This window comes from Corythoichthys intestinalis, chromosome 3, assembly GCF_030265065.1.
Source record: "Corythoichthys intestinalis isolate RoL2023-P3 chromosome 3, ASM3026506v1, whole genome shotgun sequence".
NCBI lineage: Eukaryota > Metazoa > Chordata > Actinopteri > Syngnathiformes > Syngnathidae > Corythoichthys > Corythoichthys intestinalis.
In genome coordinates this window covers 51388370-51404910 of record NC_080397.1, presented here as the reverse complement: position 1 = coordinate 51404910, position 16541 = coordinate 51388370, and the positions used below count along the sequence as shown (strand labels likewise).

General features: G+C 40.6%; 1 protein-coding gene across 3 annotated transcripts in view; it reads right to left on the bottom strand.

The window, feature by feature from the left end:
• Window positions 1–13528: 13528 nt before the first annotated feature.
• Window positions 13529–16541, bottom strand: part of LOC130913306 (ubiquitin-associated protein 2-like) — a 52828-nt gene continuing 49815 nt past the window's right edge. For 2 of the 3 annotated variants that reach the window (XM_057831799.1, XM_057831800.1), the window contains exon 29: window positions 13529–14225. In XM_057831799.1, coding sequence (XP_057687782.1) covers window positions 14130–14225 — 96 coding nt within the window. In that variant the 3' untranslated portion in view covers window positions 13529–14129. The remainder of the gene's footprint in view (window positions 14226–16541) is intronic. The other variant, XM_057831801.1, reaches the window with a different exon arrangement.

Sequence of the window (16541 nt, the reverse complement as noted above, 5' to 3'; positions counted from 1 at the left end):
CTTAAAGTACGGCTATCAAATTTATTGCGTTAACAGCGGTATTTTTTTAAATTAATCACGTTAAATAATTAACGCATGCGCTGCACGACCCACTCACGCATTGTCGCGTTCAAGCTATAAAGACGCTGTTTTACCTATAGATAGCACTAAAAGGCAGCGTAGAGAGAATTTTGACAGCCTTTGGAGCCTTTTTTTATGTGACTAAAGCTGACAATACCTCTCTCAGCAATTAAAAATAATGTGGGGGGCAATGTGGGGAAAAAAGGTAGTTGTTGATCATTTTCTTAATACCCTATTTTCTTTCCCAACGCAGAGAAGATATATCAATTGGTGCCCCTACGCAAAGTCATGGTTGCACTTCCCATCATGCATTTGGGCAGAAGTTAAATGGCTGCAGTATCATTTACTAAAAGCTCAACAAATACACTAGATGGCAATATTTAGTTAGAATATACAAAGTCCCATTTATCCTTTAAGAATTGCAAGTCTTTCTATCCATGGATCCCTCTCACAGAAAGAATGTTAATAATGTAAATGCCATCTTGAGGATTTATTGTCATAATAAACAAATACAGTACTTATGTACTGTATGTTGAATGTATATATCAGTCCGAGTTTTATTCATTTTTTTCTTAATGCATTGCCAAAATGTATATGATCGGGAAAAACTATCGGGAATGATTGGAATTGAATCGGGAGCAAAAAAAAAAAAAAAAAAAGCAATCGGATCGGGAAATATCGGGAACGGCAGACACTCAAACTAAAACGATCGGGATCGGATCGGGAGCAAAAAAACATGATCGGAACAACCCTAGTTTTCAATATGAAAAAAAATATTAACCAATTCCGAAGGGTTCGGTGAATCCACATGTGAAACTTGTGGGGTTCGGTACCTTTAGCAATGTTAAGAACCACTGGTCTAAACGTATTGTATTTTGTTTAATGATGGAGGATACACTGCCCTCTGGTGGCAGCGTTGGGTCTGGCTGGACTGTCGCCTTGTATGACTGAGAAGCAGACTCAGACATCTGACATGGATAAAGGATAGCTGCACTCTGGTTTGGCCCACATTAATGCTTTTGTGTTCCGGTGTCGGTGGAGCGACTCTACGCTGTCATTGCGCATTCGAAGTTCTGCGCCAAGGGACCGCATTGGTCTGTAATTCACCACCATACCACTAGAGGGATGTGACTTTGTACAGTTTTTGAGGACTCTTGTCGAATTCCTTTAGTTTTCCTCCGGTCATTGACAGCAACGGCATTAGAGATGGAAAGTGTATTTGCAGCTGCAGCTAATCAATAATGAACAACAAATGTTAATTCAAATGTTGTAGCGTAGGCGACACAGAAGACGTTTGCGAATGTTTGAATATGGCGGTGTTGCCGTGCTGAACCGGAAACAGCATTCGGAGCGGACCAATCACAGTCCTCCGACATTAACGATGTAGTCAGGATTTTTTGGAGTTGCACGTAAGGCTACGGCGTAGGATCGTAAATCAGGTCTGCATTAACGGCGAAGGTCCATCGTCACTGCTATGCAGAAGCATAAACCAGTCATAAGGCTGTAAGTTGTTTCAGCTAATATGTTTGTGTATGCAATTGTAATTATGTTTACAGCTAGTTTGTGGAGTTGTGTGTGAGAGATTAGCTATGTGAATGTTATCATTTGTAGCATTTATGAATTAAGACCAATTTGCCGAACAAAAATCCACAAATCTAATATCCTAAATTTACATATTGATTAGACTAGATCAGGGATCGGGAACCTATGGCTCACGAGCCAGATATGGCTCTTTTGACGGCTGCATCTGGCTCGCAGACAAATCTTACAAATATAAAAAAAAAAAAAAAAAAAAAGTTATGTATCGGGGAAAACCTGGCAGGCGTAAGGGCCACAGGGGAAGCATTAAAAAGAGCAACCAGTAAGGGGTGCTCACATTTTTTCCTTTGGCAAGCCAGTGGTCGGGCGAGAAAGGGGACAGGTGCGGCAGTGGAAAACGTAAGAGTCTGATGATGTGTGTGATGGTCAGTTGAACAGGCATGAAAATGGGTCAGGGGTTAAAAAGGTGAGAAAGGTGTGGAGGAAATATGTTCCGGCGTTCTGCCAAAATGTCAGCCGTCGGCAAAACGTCCTACATATGGCGAATTTGACCATTTTAATTTTTCACATAAGGCTTAATATTCGAGTTAACGGGGGTTTAATTAGTTGAAGGAGTTGATTTCAACCACCATTGACTCGCGCTAGCTTAGCCACTCCGGAGCCCTGAAACTAACAAATAACTGTCAAACTGCACAGAATTTGTTCAAATCATTTCCAACGACTAATTAAACCCCGGCTAACTCAAAGATTAAGCCTAATGTAAACAAATCAACTTCCCCTTTAAAATAAAGACCATTGAATATGGCCCTTAAAATGTTGTCTATAAAAGTTTTAGAGCAATAAAACAAACAACACAAATGAATAAAATGAACAGGAATCATTCAAAGTATTTCATAATGGGTCTAAATTATTTTTCGAACAGATCATGTGACTATAGAACCTTAGAGACAGCCGTTTGCATTGCTTAGCCAAAACTACAGCTAGGAGGCAAGATGGATATTTAGAATTTCTTTATCTTTACTGGACAAAAATGTGAAGTAATGGCTGTGTTTCCAGTGTGCAAATGCAGCCGTTTGTATCTCCTGCCTATTTCATTGCATCCTGGCGAGGTAGCAAGGCTATGTTGTTTTGGCCGCAAACTCCCAGCGCTCACGCATCATGGTAATACACGTGACCCTTTTTGTTCCATCCCCGATTAAAAAATGTGACATGTGATGTCACTCCCATGACTACAGTATTCTTCATTCTACACACATTATGGGGCAATAACAAAATAGTAACGCACAGGCATCAAGGAAAGTAATTTTACTCAGATTACTGATTTAGAAAAATGAACGCGTTAGATTGTTCTTTACTGAAAGAAAGTAATCAGATTAGTGACGCATTACGATACCGCGTTCCAAGAGGAAGCGGTCCGCGTCCAATAATCGCCAAGTTCGAGTTCTACCAGCAGAAAGTACTGGTGAAATCCAAAGGAAGAGAATTACAAGGAACAAGATTCGGCATGAATGATCATTTCCCGCGCGAGATCAACGAAAGACGGAAAATCCTCTATCCAATTCTGAAGCGGTCCAGAGCAGAGGGCAAACGTGCAATTATCACGTTTGACAAACTTTTCATTGATGGTCAACTATACCGAGACAAAGTGCTCACCCCATGGCTATTCTGACCGATAAGTAATGCCTAAATATTTCTTTTATGCATACAATGCTGAATGTAGCTGTCTTGATTTAAGCAAGACATATGTATAGATTAGGGAGGCTTAATACTTAGTCTGCTATTCCTAAACACTTCCAGTATGCATATAATGCTGAATTATATTGTTTTGGGTTGATTAAGGCACATATGTAGAATAGGGCTGCATGATAACTATTTTGTCTGTACCTTCGAAACACTTCCAGTTCGTATATAATGCCGAATTAAGTTGTCTTTTGTTTGAGCAAGGCACATGTGTAGATTAGGATTGCATGATAATCACTTTGTCTGTACTTCCTAAACACTTCCAATATGTACACAATGCCGTATTAAGTAGATTTGATTTCAACAATGCACACGTACAGATCAGGGTTGCATGATAATCACTTAGTCTAGAAGAGTCACGCATGTCTCACACTACACATTTCTATACTGGCGCTCATATCTTTTCTTCTTTTTCTGGGTTATTTGTCTCACCTTTTCCACACCGCTGTTTTCAAACACACACTAAGTACACACTTTAAAATTGTAATGTTTTGTGTTGATGCTACTCATGTATTTAATCCTTCTAACAACGTCTTAATGTTGTGTGAATTATGCCAAGAGGTTTACAAAAAATTGCACTCAGTTTTATTAGAATTTGATTTATTACATACTCGTATGGCTTCTAATGAATGTGAATGGTTGTTGACATTCAGGACCGAATATTATAACACACATCCTGAGATCATTACTTTCCTTAAGATACTTATAAATATCCGCATATGACGTATATAAATTTTGTTTCATTTAATGTGAATGGCTTCCGATCGCAGGCAAAGAGAACTAAAATTATGGAATACATCACCAAATTAAAGGCAGACCTCTTCTTTATGCAAGAGTCACATCTAGCCAAATCCGAAGAGAAATATTTTAAACACTCAAATTTTAACTTGATGTATTCAGCCAGCTATAACAGCAGACAAAGAGGAGTATCAATATTAATAAATAAAAGAATCTCGTTCACATTAAATAGTGCAATTGCAGACCCGGAAGGTAGATTCATAATAGTACAAGCCACCATAAGTAATAAACTGTTCACATTAGTGAACATATATGCCCCAAACAACGAGGACACACAGTTCTTCCACAATATCTTTGGTAAACTGAGTGACATGTCAGAGAGCTCAACAATTATTATAGGAGGGGACTTTAACACAACTCTTGATCCAAGTATAGATAGCTCCAATTTTAAACTCACTAAACAGTCACAAACCGCAAGAACCATTAGGAAATATATGGACGATTTCGGCTTAAGTGACGTCTGGAGAGCAAAACATTTAACAAAAAGGGAATATACCTTTCAATCCCTAGCCCATGGTTCATGTTCAAGAATAGATTTTTTTCTAGCGAATAATTCCGCTATTAATAATATTTCGCCAAGAATACATCCAATAATCATCAGTGATCATGCACCAATTTCTTTAGCCCTTAAAATTGACTCCCGCACGACACCCCACGTAACCTGGCGCTGTAATGATTCCTTATTAGATGACCCAGCATTTGATACATTCGTTAAGAAAGAATGGAAAGACTTTATGGAACTTAACGATTCCCCAAACATCTCACCATCATTGCTTTGGGAAACAGGAAAATGCGTAATTCGAGGCAAGATTATCTCATATTCATCATATAAAAAAAAACAAGAACAGAAGTTGGAAAACGAATTAGAAATAAAAATCAAACAACTGACGGAGGAATTCGCCAATAATCCCACAGACAATACCACAAAAGAACTTTTCAGCGCCAAAGAACGGCTCAATAGTATTCTGTCTAAAAAAACTCAGTTTCTGTTACAACAACTACGATATACCAACTTTGAGCATAATAACAAATCCGGGAAATATTTAGCAAACCAACTCGAACGTAACAAAGAAAAAACATTAATTACAACAATACAAGATTCAGCCGGCGTAATAACACAATCACCAGAAAAAATTAACGAAACTTTCTATAGCTACTACAAAAACTTATACTCGGTGACAATTGATCATAATGAAGACATTGACCTATTCGTTAACAATCTTGACATCCCCCAAATAACTTTGGAAAGCCAACAATTGCTAGATACCCCACTTACCCTCGCTGAATTATGGAATGCCGTAAAGGACATGCCAACAGGTCGCGCACCGGGGCCCGACGGGTTCTCGACATCATATTTTAAACACTTTTGGAATATGCTGGCACCACTTTTCTATAGAATGGTCCAAGAAATCAGTGCAAAGGGTCAAATTAGAGACAATATGAACACTGCAGTAATCAAACTACTGCCAAAAGAAGGGAAAGACCTAACCCAACCAGCAAACTATAGACCAATATCCTTAATGAATACAGATATTAAAATTATTGCAAAGGCTTTAGCTACTAGATTAGAACAAACTCTTCCCACTATAATTCATAAAGACCAGACCGGCTTTATTAAAGGACGTAACTCTACAAACAATATAAGACGCGTGTTAAATCTTATTAATATTGCACAGAATTATAAACAGAAAGCAATTATCCTCTCTTTGGACGCAGAAAAAGCATTTGACAAAGTCAACTGGATTTTTCTCTTCAAAGTTTTGGAAAAATTTGGCTTCGGTGAGCCATTTATCCGCTGGATAAAAATATTCTACAACGCCCCAAAAGCCACTGTAAACACAAACGGGGTCATCTCACAAAGTTTCTGTCTTCAAAGAGGAACTCGACAAGGCTGTCCACTCTCACCCCTATTATTTGCTCTATTTATTGAACCATTAGCAATTGCAATAAGACAAAACGCTAATATCAAAGGGATCTGCTCGCACACATCGGAACACAAAATTAACTTATACGCAGACGATATACTTCTATATCTAGAAAAACCAGAATCCTCCCTACATGAGACTTTTGAACTAATAAAGACATTTTCACAAATATCAGATTATGCTATAAATTGGTCAAAATCAATTATAATGCCCTTATCAACAAACTCATGGAATCCTGCAAATCAAAATCACAATATTCCAATAGGGAATATAAAGTATCTTGGAATCAACATTTCACCAAAACTTACAGAATTAATTAAACTAAACCATACACCCCTCCTAGCAAAAATATGTGAAGATTTGACACACTGGAATAATCTACCCATCTCACTTTTGGGCCGGATAGCAACAGTCAAAATGAAAGTATTACCACAAATAAACTATTTGTTCTCAATGATCCCCTTTAAACCCACTCAAAAATGGTTTCAAGACCTAGACTCAGCCGTCACAAAATTCTACTTTAAAAACAAGAAAAACCGAATTAGCCTTGCCAAATTGCAAAGAAATAAACCAGAGGGGGGTCTAGAGGCCCCTAATTTCCAACACTATTATATAGCAAATCAAATACAATATCTTATTAGGTGGTTATATCTTAACACTGAACAACAGTCATGGCTAGAATTAGAGCAAACAGACTGCAACCAAATACAATTGGCAAACCTCCCCTTTATTAGCTCTAGTATTAAGCACCATAGCTGCTTCAAAAACCCAATGATAGCATGTACCTTGAAAGCCTGGTGGAGAGGTATGGAAATTACGCAATCACAACAAGCCCCGTGTAAATTCTCACCAATCTGGCACAACCCAGACTTTGTAGTTAATAAAATTCCTATTTATTTCAGCACATGGGATGATACGGGAATAAACCAGTTACAGCATTTGTTTAAAGATAATACATTCATGTCATATGAAAAAATAGTACAAGATTTCCAGATCAAAGGGGTCAATTTCCTTCAATACAATAAAATCAGGGCAGCCATCAGAAGCAAATTTCCATCACTAACGGGTACGTTAGACCCACCACCTTTCGTAAATAAAATAATAAATATACATCCTCAACAAAAAAAAATACTTTCAAAAGTATATAAAGCCCTCTCATGTAACAACTCTACTTGCCTACCAATCGAAAAATGGAATAACGAACTTTCGGTAACATTAGATAATAACTATTGGTCCAACATCTGTAAAAATGCATTTATAATGACAAAGAATAAGAACCTTCAGCTTATACAGTTCAAAATACTGCACAGATGGCATATTACTCAATCTAAAATGCACAAAATGGGGTTCTCCCAATCCGATAAATGTATAAGCTGCAACGAAGATATTTCAGATACATACTTTCATGCTCTTTGGCAATGTAAACCAATACAAGATTTCTGGGCACAGATAACGAAGAAACTCTCTTTCCTATTGAACTGCAGGATTCCATTGTCTCCAACTCTTTGTCTGCTTGGCGATCTGAATACAGTGAATATCTCTATCCATCAAACCCGTCCACTACTAGCAAGTCTAACGATAGCCAAAAAAACAATATTGTTGAATTGGAAAAACAAACAAAACATTAGCATTAACCAATGGCTAAATCTAATCATTGAATATATAACATTAGAGAAAATATCTGCCAAACAGACAAATAAAATGGACAAATACGAACAACAGTGGGAAACGGTCGCAAGAATGATGAACATAGACTAAGGATTCTCTCTCACCTGCGAAGGAATGCCACAAAAATAATAAAATTGTATACATAAATGGATGTATGCGGGGTGTCCAGGGAAGTTGTATGCATCCTTCTGCAGCTGGAAACTGGACATGTTTAAATCCGAATTGTTTTATACACTCCCAACAGCATGTAATAAATAATTTTTCTTCCTTCACAGTTTTGTCGGTCAATGGGCTTATTTTACAAGGATACTCATGGACAATTTGGTTTCCAGCTGCTGGGGATCATATGCAACTTTTTTTGGAACACCCTATATATTACTTATCAGACTTGGAACAATTAAGGAACTATGCGTAAATAATACACTTCACTGGTCCTTGGCATACATCTAATGGTGTTTGATAAACCTCTTCTTCTATCAGCTTTACAGGTGGAGTTTGTTGGCGTCCTGCCCTGGGCCGTCCCGCCGCCGGTCTTGGCCCCCGGGATTTTCGGCCGGGGCTTGTCCGGTTGCGTCTGGCTGTGCGGGGGGTCCCGTCGGGCGCGCGCTGGTGTCGTGGGCGGGTGGGGGGGCCGTGCGGGTGCCGGTCCGGGGCCGCGGCCCTTCCCCGGCCGGCCGGGTTGGGGTTGGGGTGGGGGCCGGGGGGTGTATGCGGCAGCCATGGTTCCCTCCCAGGTCCGCCCGGCCGGAGCCGCGTCTCCCTGTACCGGGTGCCGGGGAGGTGCCCTCTGGTGCCATACCGCGCGCCCCTCTTGGCCCGGGGGTGGGTTGTGGGGGGTGCGCTTCTCTCCCCTTGGTCTGTTTCCGGCCCTGTCTGCCTCCCTGGGCCGCGGCGGCCGCGGCTGCCCCCCGGCCGGCGGGGTCGTTAGCGGGGCCTCTTGGGGCCCGCGGGGCCTAGGGTGAGGCTTGTTGTCCCTTGCCGGTGGGGTGGACGCCCCCTGGTCGCCGGCGCTTGGTGTGGCGCCTGCTCGGGGTACGGGGTGGGTGCTCGGTGGGTGGGAGGGGGGTGGGCGGTCGCGGAGGCGCCGTGGGTGTTCTGGGGCGGGGATTGATCGGGGCCCTGACGCTTCTTCCGCCCTGGGGCCGGTGGTTCTGGTGGACGGGGCCACGCCCGCGGGAGCCTGCCTCTTAACTCACGCACTTCTCACTTCGGCACTGTAAATATTTTTCACCCTGGCACTTACATGCTCATACATTTCTCCGGGGAGAGTTGGGACGGGGCTTTACAGTCCCAGCCCGACTCCCCCCTGTTTTTAATGCACCACACACCAAGGTTGTGGGATGGTTGGGACCTGCTGGGGGGGGGGGGGGGGGCCTCACGGCTGCCTCCTCACCACAGGCCCCGCCATCCCTGCACCTTTTTTAAATGCACCACACACATCATACTCCACAGGAGAGCTCTGGCAAAGGGCGGTGGGACGGGCGGCTGGACAGAAACTCCATGCTGCGGTCCCACTGCCCCAAGCCAAGCTCTCCTATTTTAATGCATACATTGCACTACCCTCCCCTCACACCCCCATCACGGTGCTGGGTGATGGCTGCCAGTCGGGAACCTGGCAGCCACAGTAATAGGGTGGTAGGTGGGTCCCACACTTTTTCTATATGGCGTGGCTCCCGGGGTGTGGCCTCCCCTCTGCCTCGGCTGCCGGCCGCGGGAGTGGGTTGGGGGGTCGGGTCTCCGGTCTTGCGTCGCCCCATGGCAGTCCCTGGGCGTTCTCCTGCCTCCGCCTTCCCCTCTCTTCTCTGGCTGGGCGTCCGCCCTGCGCTCCGTCGCGGGTCGCTGGCTGGGCGCCGGTGTATCAGCGGGGTGTCGCCTGCACCGGCGGGGGGCCCTGCCTTGCCTGGGGCTTGGTGGGCCGCTGGGGGTCCCGTGGCGTGCCGTGCCGGTTGGGGGGCTGTGGCTCGTGGTCCGGGTGGGCGGGCGGGGGTGGGTGTAGGCGTGGGGTTGGTGATGCGTCCCCTCCTGCCATCCCTGAAGGCCGGTTGATGGGCGCGCGGGTGGCCCGGGGGACCACCCTGGGTCCCGGGGGGGGGGTGACGGTGGCTCCTTTGCTGGGCGGTTGGAGGAGGGATGGGCTGCGCATGGACCAATGGGCCAATAGGCCCCCACATGGTGTAAACCGGAAATACATCTCGCTGACGATAGCACCAGCATATTAGTAACTAGTTTAGATGTTCAATGTATTTCTTGTTGTTGTTTGTGTATGTGTTTCTTTTCTTTCTTCTCTTGTATTTCTTTTCTTCTGTCCCCCCATAATCCCTTCCTGTTCGCTGCTTTGTCATAATAAAAAGGTATTTTGAATGATCACAATGGGAGTATGTCAGACTCTCAATGTGAAACATTAAAACTGTTCAGAATCCGGGCACTTAGACTTCCATTCTCTGTGTCAAACAGCTGAACAGGACAGGTTTAAAAAAAAAAAAAAAAAAAAAAAAAAAAAAAAAAAACAATTACAGGCCTCGCTAATATTTTCAAGTGGGAGAACTTGCAAAATTAGTGGATGAGTAAATACTTATTTGCCCCACTGTATGTAGCGCCTTCCAATGCTAAATCTAAGAAAATGTATTGAACACAGAAACAAAACAAAACTTTTTTTTTTTTTTTTTTTAATGGAAAAAAAAAAAAAAAAAAAAAAAAAAAAAAAAAACGATACCGCGTTATTGACAACACTGCTTTTATATTACCGTTAAATACACAAGCTTGACGCTACCTTAACGGGAGAGCTATTTTTTCCACCGGACGCTCCGGCAGTGTTCAACGCAAGCTGCAACGAATGGCAGTAACTTTGTCATACCACAAAATATGAAAACGAAAACCATTACTCACTAAATTCAATATGCTGGCAAATGCATTCATCTAAAAACAATCGGGAGTGATACTTTACCTCCTCCAGCGAATGTGAATTTGTGCTTAGTACAAGATCATCTGTCGCAATTACCGATCTTTGACGCTCTTTTTTTTTTTTTTTTTTTCCTCCCCGCATACAAACTTGTTTCTCTCTCAGCGGCTCAATGAAGTTGCTGTCCTAGCTAAGCCTTGCCTATCATTCGTCTTTGTAAGTTTTTAGTAACTTTGTGTATTGAATTTGAAAGGAAAATGTGTGTTTTGTTTTTGACGAACTTTTTCATGAAGCTAAACTGTTGAAGCTACTCACATGTGGAAAAATACGAGTGTACAACGTTTTAAATGTATTAATTTGGTATATTTCAGTTACCACGATTTGAGAGATCAATAAATTGAAGAATTTACGCCTTGCGTTTGGAGTGCTTGTTTTTGGGTTTGCTGGAATAGCGTCACTGACACACGCAGCATCAAACGGGAAGGGGTAAGCGCTGCCGCGCCAAGCTAATTCTGGCTGCATTTTCGACACATGAAAAATAACGAATACGTACTACTGCATGACGGAAAATTTTAGTGGTTTTGTAACCGCGACGTTTTCATAGCATGGTAATCCGTGAAGGTAACTGGCACATGCCTACAAACGACCCCCCCCCCCCTTAAAATTTTTTCTCCTCGGATCTACACGATTCACGTAGGTCATCCTTTTTGACTTCAAAACGGCGAATTTCGCCGAAAGGTGAGAGATTTTCATGCCTGGTTGAAGTAATAGCTATGCATCTGTAGCGGGGTGCAGACAGAACTTAAATACTTCAATCTGTTGCAACACATTTAATGTTTTATCTTCTTTTTTCTTGTATAGCTGAAAGAAAAAAAAAATACTTTTAACAACAACGTCCATTTCGCATTGCTGCACAGATGGCTCATTCCTTATTCGCTCTTTCGCTCTAAAATGCGAATACTTATTACCCATGTACCCCAAGAAGCGAATGCTGCTCCCTGCTGGTTTGAAACCGAATTCTTATATCATTATATTAATAAAAGAAGTCACAAGTTTTTGTGACGAAACATGTTTAACTTCTGCATTTTAGACAGTACTACCATTCACTCGTCGTCCACTCGCCATTACAAACACATTTGCAGTCATAAACATACTTAACATTAACATATTTCTGAACTATACTAACACACAGTACATGTCACAATCATCCTAAATTAAAGCAATCAGCTAATATACACAATCAAATTATACTCTCTCACCTGAAACAAAAAAATACTTATAATAACGTCCGTTTTGCATTGCTACACAGACAGCTCATTACTTATTCACTCTAAAATGCAAATACTTATTGCCCATGCACGCCAAGAAGCAAACGCTGCCCCTGCTGGTTTAAAACCGTAAGTACAATAGTCTTTTCAGGCTGAAACTTGTATTTTTTCCACAAACAAAAAAATAAGATGAAATATTTTAAACATAGGGTGAATCTATCTGTGGACACAAAATACTAAAATAACTTTTAATATAATTTATATATATTACTTCATTATTATTATTTATATAAGTTATTAAAAAGAATTCAGAGACTTATTGTACCGTATTGGCCGAATATAAGACTGCCCTGATTATAAGACGGCCGCCTTTTTTAAGACTCAAGTTTGAAAAAAAGACTTTTTGAGCACCAATTTTTATACAGAAAATTACATCTGAAACAAATGATGACAATATATTTGAGAGGAAAAAGCATGTTATTTTGCCTTATTCAAATCTTAATATCTGAACTTTTAAATATGTAAACTAAAGTGCAATCACATTCGTAAATGAATGGCTTCTGGTTTTTGAAATGTAAATAAACCAATCTATTGTGATACAACAACAAAATTGCAATAACTGCATTAACCATCAAAGTGAGGTCTAACTAACTGTAGTCTTGAAACAAATCTGAATAAGGAAAAACACTGCAATAAAATAATGTAAACTGGTTAAACTTGAGAGTAGCCGAGATCTGTCATGACAGAACATTACTCCTCAAGTTCAGCATTCACTTAATTGATATCTGGCACCATCTAGTGTCGTAAATGGGTATAACGTCTCGACCCCGAATATAAGACTGCTCCCGCTTTTTCAGTCTTATTTCAATGCAAAAAACACTGTCTTATATTCGGGCCAATACGATACTTTAAAAGTGTTGAAATTACATAAAATGCACATATTTTATTTTTAGTTTTAAACATATTGTATGGCTCTGACAGAATTACATTTAAAAATGTGTTCATGGCTCTCTCAGCCAAAAAGGTTCCCGACCCTTGGACTAGATGGACGTTTAAACAGTTTGTTTTGTGTCAAGTGTTTTGTTAAAATGCGTGTCATTTTAAACATAAAAGTACATATGTGTGTGACAGCTTTACAAATTGAAGGGGAAAAAAAGCTTCAAAAAGCAGTTGCCTTATTTGTTCTTTGTAAAGCTGAACAACTTTACGTTTCGTGAGGACAGAACATGTCATAATAAGGTGAAAAATAAGTTACTGTGAGGTACAATAAGGTACTGTTTATGCGACTAAAGAAAAGACGACTGGAGACAAGATGGCGGACGAGACTCCGGCATCATAAAGTCGAAATTGCCTAAATCGAGTACATTGTAACCCGGGGACCTGTATCGTTTTACATATTTTAAAAATCCAGTGTGATAAATTGAGGTATCTAGGTTGTGTTTTAAACTGTTGCTCAACATTGAGTTATAAACATCAAATCTATCTCAATTGGATAGGCTAGCATGAGTTATCATGTTTCACCTTCATTGACGGCGGATCGAACGCTGACATTCAGCCACCCAGTCAAAATGGATGGACGTCTGGTTGAGTAGATTTGGGCCTTTGTGGTTGATCCCTACAGAGAAAACTCAAGACAGGAGACAAGTGAAACTTCCAACATCTCAGAACGTTTATTTGAAGGGCTATGAGGATTAAAATTAAATTAAAATATAAAATTAGGGTCGGCAGGTGGTGTCTTAGACACGGGGAGCTTACAAAATGAAAATTGGGGATTTGTGTGCGTGTGTATTGTATATAAAACAAAGAGAAATGCAGTAGCTGTGGTGATAAAGACCATAACCCCCACCAGAACAGTCCTCATGCATCAATCAGTGCGGTTGTTCTCCCTCTCTGCTTGCTTCTTTTTCCTGTAACTTTTTCTCTTCCTGCAGTGTTCAAACTCAACCCGAAAAAAAGTCTTTCAACAATGCAGCAACCAAATCAAGTTATACTATTACATATACAGTATATATATCTATATATCTATATTTATATAAATACATACATAAATATCTTACAGGTACAATCAATTTGGAGGTGGGGAAGGAAGAGAACCAAATGATGAGGACTCGTGGAGGTGGGGGCAAGGCCAGGGCACGTATGGTTGCTTTTGTGTGTCTTTCCTTTTTGTTCCTTTTAGCACAAAAGGGGGGGCTGGGTTACAGATTATTGTGAGGGGTTTAGAAGAAATCCTCAGTTGCCCCAGTAGGGGGAGCTGCCATAACTGGACTTGCCGCCTTGGCTTTTCTGCTGCATGCTGCTCGACTGGCCACGCTGACCCGGACCGCCCTGTGGGGGAATTAGACAAAGACAGATGTCCAGTAGAATTCGTCAAAGTGGTAGACATCCAAAATGGTAGTGTGAGAATGAGTGTTTGATGGTGGTCGGGAGGGCCTACGGCGCAGATTGGCTGCCTCGCTTCTGTCAGACTGCCCCAGGGCAGCTGTGGCTACAGTAGCGGCTTACCGCCATCGAGTGCCGAGAATAATAATAATGCAATGTGAAGTGTCTCAGTATCCAAAAAAGAGCTAAAAAATTCCAATGTATTATTATAATTTAAATGGCAATAAATTCCAATGTATTATTATAATTTAAATGGCAATGCAATGGCAAAACTTAAGATTAACGTTACTGTACCTTGCTAACGGAACGTTAGCCCTGCGGAGGGCTAGGTTTCTATTAATTACGACTACTGTCGATGCGTGTCTTTCATACAGGCTTTATTTAATCGGTGAAAAAACAGCACTGTAAAGTGATGAAGGTATAAAACAAAACATAATAAAGATAATCGAGATGTTGTCAATTTGAGCTCAGTAGTCATTGATGGTTAAAACAAGTAGCACTGGTGCCTACTGTACAGGTATACAACAGGTATCAAATTTATTTTGAACACTGCAAAAACTCAAAATCCTATCAGGACTTAAAAATTCAACTTAAAACAACTAGAACTTAAAAATAGCTTGGCACAAATGGAAATTCAATTGAAACATGAGGAAAATAACTTTACACGATGTGTGTTATCAAGCGTAATGACATTTTTAGGTAAGAAATAAGTAGTGAAAGCAGTGAATTTTTTTTTCCTAATCGCATCTGTGATGCAATTGTTGGCTGTTTTCAACAATGTACATCGAAAATAAAGACATTGATTGTCTGAAAATGGTTCAATATTAGGTGAAATGTCTTGTTTTCTCATGTATATAATTGCTCGATTACTCGATAAAATTTTCAGTCGAATATTCGATTACTAAAATATTCGATAGCTGCAGCCCTAGTTTGGTATTTGCAATTTCCCTGACACTTCCCAGCCACTAGTGACGCTGCAGCATTAAAAAAAAAAAAAAAAAGCAGTCTTCTCTTTCCATATCAAGCAGGGCCAGAGGTAGGTGCCATTTCATCATGACATCTAGCAGTCGGGATAAAAACGACAGGTAAAATGAAATACTATGCACCCTGCTCTATATTCAGGACTGTTTTGATTTCCACAGCTGTTAAAATCTGAGGTAAATTCTACCATCGCAGGATTGCGGATTCCTTGGGAGATTATGCAGTAACTACACTGTAATAAATGCATTTCCAGTTAATGGACATAATGGTCAAAATTAGGGCTGTCAAACGATTAAAATTTTTAATCGAGTTAATCACAGCTTAAAAATTAATCGTAATTAATCGCAATTCAAACTATCTCTAAAATATGCCATATTTTTCTGTAAATTATTGTTGGAATGGAATGATAAGACGGATATATACATTCATCATACTGTACATGAGTACTGTATTTGTTTATTACAACAAATCCACGAGATGGCAAAAACATTAACATTCTTTCTGTTAAAGGGATCCACGGATAGAAAGACTTGTAGTTCTTAAAAGATAAATGTGAGTACAAGTTATAGTAATTTTATATTAAAACCCCTCTTAATGTTTTCGTTTCAATAAAATTTGTAAAATTTTCAATCAAAAAATAAACTAATGGCTCGTTATTGCTGACGTCGCCGAGCGGGACCTCACATGGGCTCCCTGCCATTCTTCCACCGTGTCTTTAACTACGTAAGGTAGTGATTGAAATACACCGCAAGGTGTCAATGGCGAGTTTTAAATTCGAGATCTAGCCAAGGCAAAGTCTGAGTAAGTTTTATGTGTATTTTGCAAACCTATTTTGATTGGGAATGCCAGTTCTCTTTGCATTAAGCGCTTTTCTTTTTGTGAACATTATTTTTTTGAGAGAAGAATATTATTTTTGTTGTGCTTTCACTAAATGATACTGTAGCGACTTAACTGTTCCGCCCAAATGCATGATGGGAAGTTGGGCAACCATGACTGTCAGTGGTGGCTGCAAATGGTATACAGTATGATCTGCGTTGTGTTCAATTAAGCGTGCTCCGAAAAAGTCTCCTGTCATTCTTTCCCACGTCGTCCGCCACAATAGTTATATTTGTTGTGAAAGAGTTGCCAAAGCTTAAGCCAATAAAAGGCGCGGTCCAATGAACGCCTGCGTCCACTCAAATTGCTCTGCCTTTTCGCTCTCAATGTGCCAAAACGGCATCATTGTAAACTGTTTGAGGCAACGCATGAACGGGTCATTCCGTGCATGCGTTAATTGTGTCA